We start from the raw sequence: 3073 nt of genomic DNA, 5'->3' as shown, positions 1-3073 counted from the left end.
ATTTCATAAACATAATAAAATAAAAGATGTAAAAATGTAGTACGCGCTCTCATATTCGCATCTGCATGCACGTGCACATTGATGTTACATATGTAGGTTATATATACATATATATTGTATATATATATATCTTATCTGTTTATTATAAGAAATATTATATATGTATATAGATTTATTGCCATCACATTTTTCTCCTTAAATTGTGAAATTTTATAAAATATGTATATAAAAAATAAGAATTACAAAAACAAATTTATACTTAGATATTTATAAAAATTAATAAAATAATTATTCAAAAAAATTAATTTTACAATTGACTTTCAAAAATTAACTTGATCTTGTTTGATTCAAGTGATCATAGCTAAATGGACTTTAGTCGATAGTCGATAAGCAATATATCTTTTCTTAAATAATGCTTAACTCAAAGAATTTATCCGCTTACTTTATAAAAAATTTAGAAAAATGTCACATTCTAATTCAAGTTTTATGTATCAATTTTAATCAGCCAATTCTAATTTTAATAACTTTATAAACTGTCTATAATTATATGTCATATTACCATTGATTGCAACTATTTAGTAATTTCCACAGACAGAATCACAGACATAATTTCCTTGAAATTCAAACAATGACAATAAAATATTATGAAATAATACTGTTGATATATACTTACAGGTTATAGTTTACAATTGCGAATACCAATAATATAACGAGAATGAACGTGAAACTTGTTTCCTTCATATTTATGCTCACTATAGTATCACTAGAAGGACAAGTAGATTTCAAAGAAAACTTAGAAGTTTTATGGAAAGGATTAATTAATTATGCGTTTCCCAAAAATCCTGATATAGTAAGAGTGAGAAAGTCAGAAGATGTCACAACAGTAAACAATATAACCATATTAGATTTTGTAAGTACAGCAAAATTGTATAATAATATTTTATTAATTAATATTTAACTTTTTAATATTTTTCTTAGAGACACACTTCAAAGATAATAGCTTAATTAGAAGATTATTTAGAAAAAACAATTTTTATGACAGAAAAAACATCTTGTTGTATTAATAATTTTATAATCAATATAGCAATGCAGTCATCAAAATATTTTTGTCCAAACAATAGATATATTGAGTAAAATGATATTGTCTATAAAATAAACGCCTCAATCTGACCGAATTAAAAAATATTTAAAACTTCGTAACCGTTAGAAAACAGACTCTCTTAAATTTTCACTAAATTGTCTTTTTTACGTAGTCGAATATCTTGTTATTTTATATATTATGATCATTCAATAGTCTTCAATCCTTAATATTCTATATCTCTATGCAGATCGGTTTAGTAGAGAGATACGGTTATTCCGCCGAAGAGCATTACGTCACAACGGAAGATGGTTATAACTTGATAATACACAGAATATCAGAAAGTCCTTTGTCTAAGGATCGACAAAGAAAAAAAATTGTTTTTCTTCAACATGGTATCTTGTGCTCATCTGATTCCTGGGTAATGTTTGGTGCTGGCAAAGATCTTGGTGAGTGATCGTCGGTGGTGGCAATGCTCTTCGTAAGTGATTATCAACACATAATAAATTGATTATTAAATATGTTAATCAGATTCAAAGAATTATATTGTCATCTAGAGAGTAACTTCGACTGAAACTTTTTGTATTTTTCACTTTCCGCTTATTCTAACAATAAGTCCATATGAAATCTTTCGCGGCACATATATAAAACGATTCTGTTCCTACATTGAGAGGAAAAGATAATTGCAATTATCACTATATTTAACCATAATATGATATTTGTTATTATCGTAACTCTAACTATGACTTAAGCGAATTAACTTATTATAAGTAGATAATTTGATAATATAAAAAGAGAGCTAATTATATTTCTTACTTCATTATGATTGTGTACTTCATCATATGTGTTGTAGCATTTTCATTGGCTGATGAAGGATATGATGTATGGCTTGGAAATATCAGAGGAAATTCTTATTGCAGATCACACATAAAAATGTCTCCACGAGATAAAGATTTTTGGCAATTTAGGTAAAATTTTATATCACATACTAATTACTATTATAAAGAAATATTTAATTTTGATTTTTTATTTCTTTTTGATTAATTTCGTTACTTTAAATAATTTATCTACATTAATATTACTCTTTTATTTTTTATATTTTGCTTTATTCAAAAGCTAAGTTTCAAATAAAATTTTTCATTAAAATCGATTTTTTAAAATAAAAAATATGACGATATAATACTCTACAATATAGATATATCATATATGTCCTCATATCTTTCTAAAAAAAATTAAATTAAAAAATTAAATTAAGTAATTTGTAACAATTAATCAATATTTTTACAGCACTGAAAAGTTGATAAAAAAAATAAAATATATTTACATTATCTAGCTATCATGAGGTGGGAACGAAAGACCTACCAGCTATGATCGATTATATACTTAATTACACAAAACAGAAAAGTTTACACTATATCGGTCACTCAATGGGAACAACTGCATTATTTGTTTTATTATCTATGAGGCCCGAATACAATGCAAAAATAGAATTGGGAATCTGCCTTGCTCCAGTCGCCATTTGGAAAAAAATACCTCCTCTTATCCAATTTCTTCAAAGTCAAGAACAAATTATTAAGGTAAGAAAATATCAAAATTGTATTTTAAAAGAAATAAAGAAAAATATATTTTATATAAGTTCTACCTTAATATTATTCTTATAAAAGAATAAATTTTATTAGTAGCTTTATTATTAATATAATAATAATATTTATTATCAATATAATAATAATAATAATTATAGAAATGACGTGTGTATGTGTGTGTGTACAAGTTGTTAAATAAATAATTGATTTTAAAAAATATTTTTTATAACATTATATATCTTACAACGATCTTTTAAATTAAAAAAAAAAAAATCTTTATTGTAAATATTAATATGCGATAATTTAATATTAAAAAATTTTTTAATTTAGACTGAAATGTTCAATTACATTGACATTACCAATAAATTATTTCTTATGTACCTGCATCATTATAGCTTTTGCATTGTAATAA

At 24.1% G+C, this 3073-nt stretch overlaps 1 protein-coding gene across 1 annotated transcript; it reads left to right on the top strand.

Moving 5' to 3' along the window:
- Positions 1-675: 675 nt before the first annotated feature.
- LOC105460765 (lipase 1-like) lies at positions 676-2721 on the top strand (the record flags this gene model as incomplete). The annotated part of the gene is made up of 4 exons (XM_011707262.1): positions 676-910; positions 1329-1527; positions 1932-2046; positions 2412-2721. Coding segments are annotated over exons 1-4 (819 nt in total), but the record flags the coding sequence as incomplete, so codon positions are not given.
- Positions 2722-3073: the final 352 nt, after the last annotated feature.

The sequence above is a fragment of the Wasmannia auropunctata genome, unplaced genomic scaffold (assembly GCF_000956235.1).
Source record: "Wasmannia auropunctata unplaced genomic scaffold, wasmannia.A_1.0 LD316109.1, whole genome shotgun sequence".
In the NCBI taxonomy this organism is placed as follows: Eukaryota; Metazoa; Arthropoda; class Insecta; order Hymenoptera; family Formicidae; genus Wasmannia; species Wasmannia auropunctata.
The sequence above is the reverse complement of the archived record's forward strand: the minus strand, read 5'-3'. Positions and strand labels throughout refer to the sequence as shown.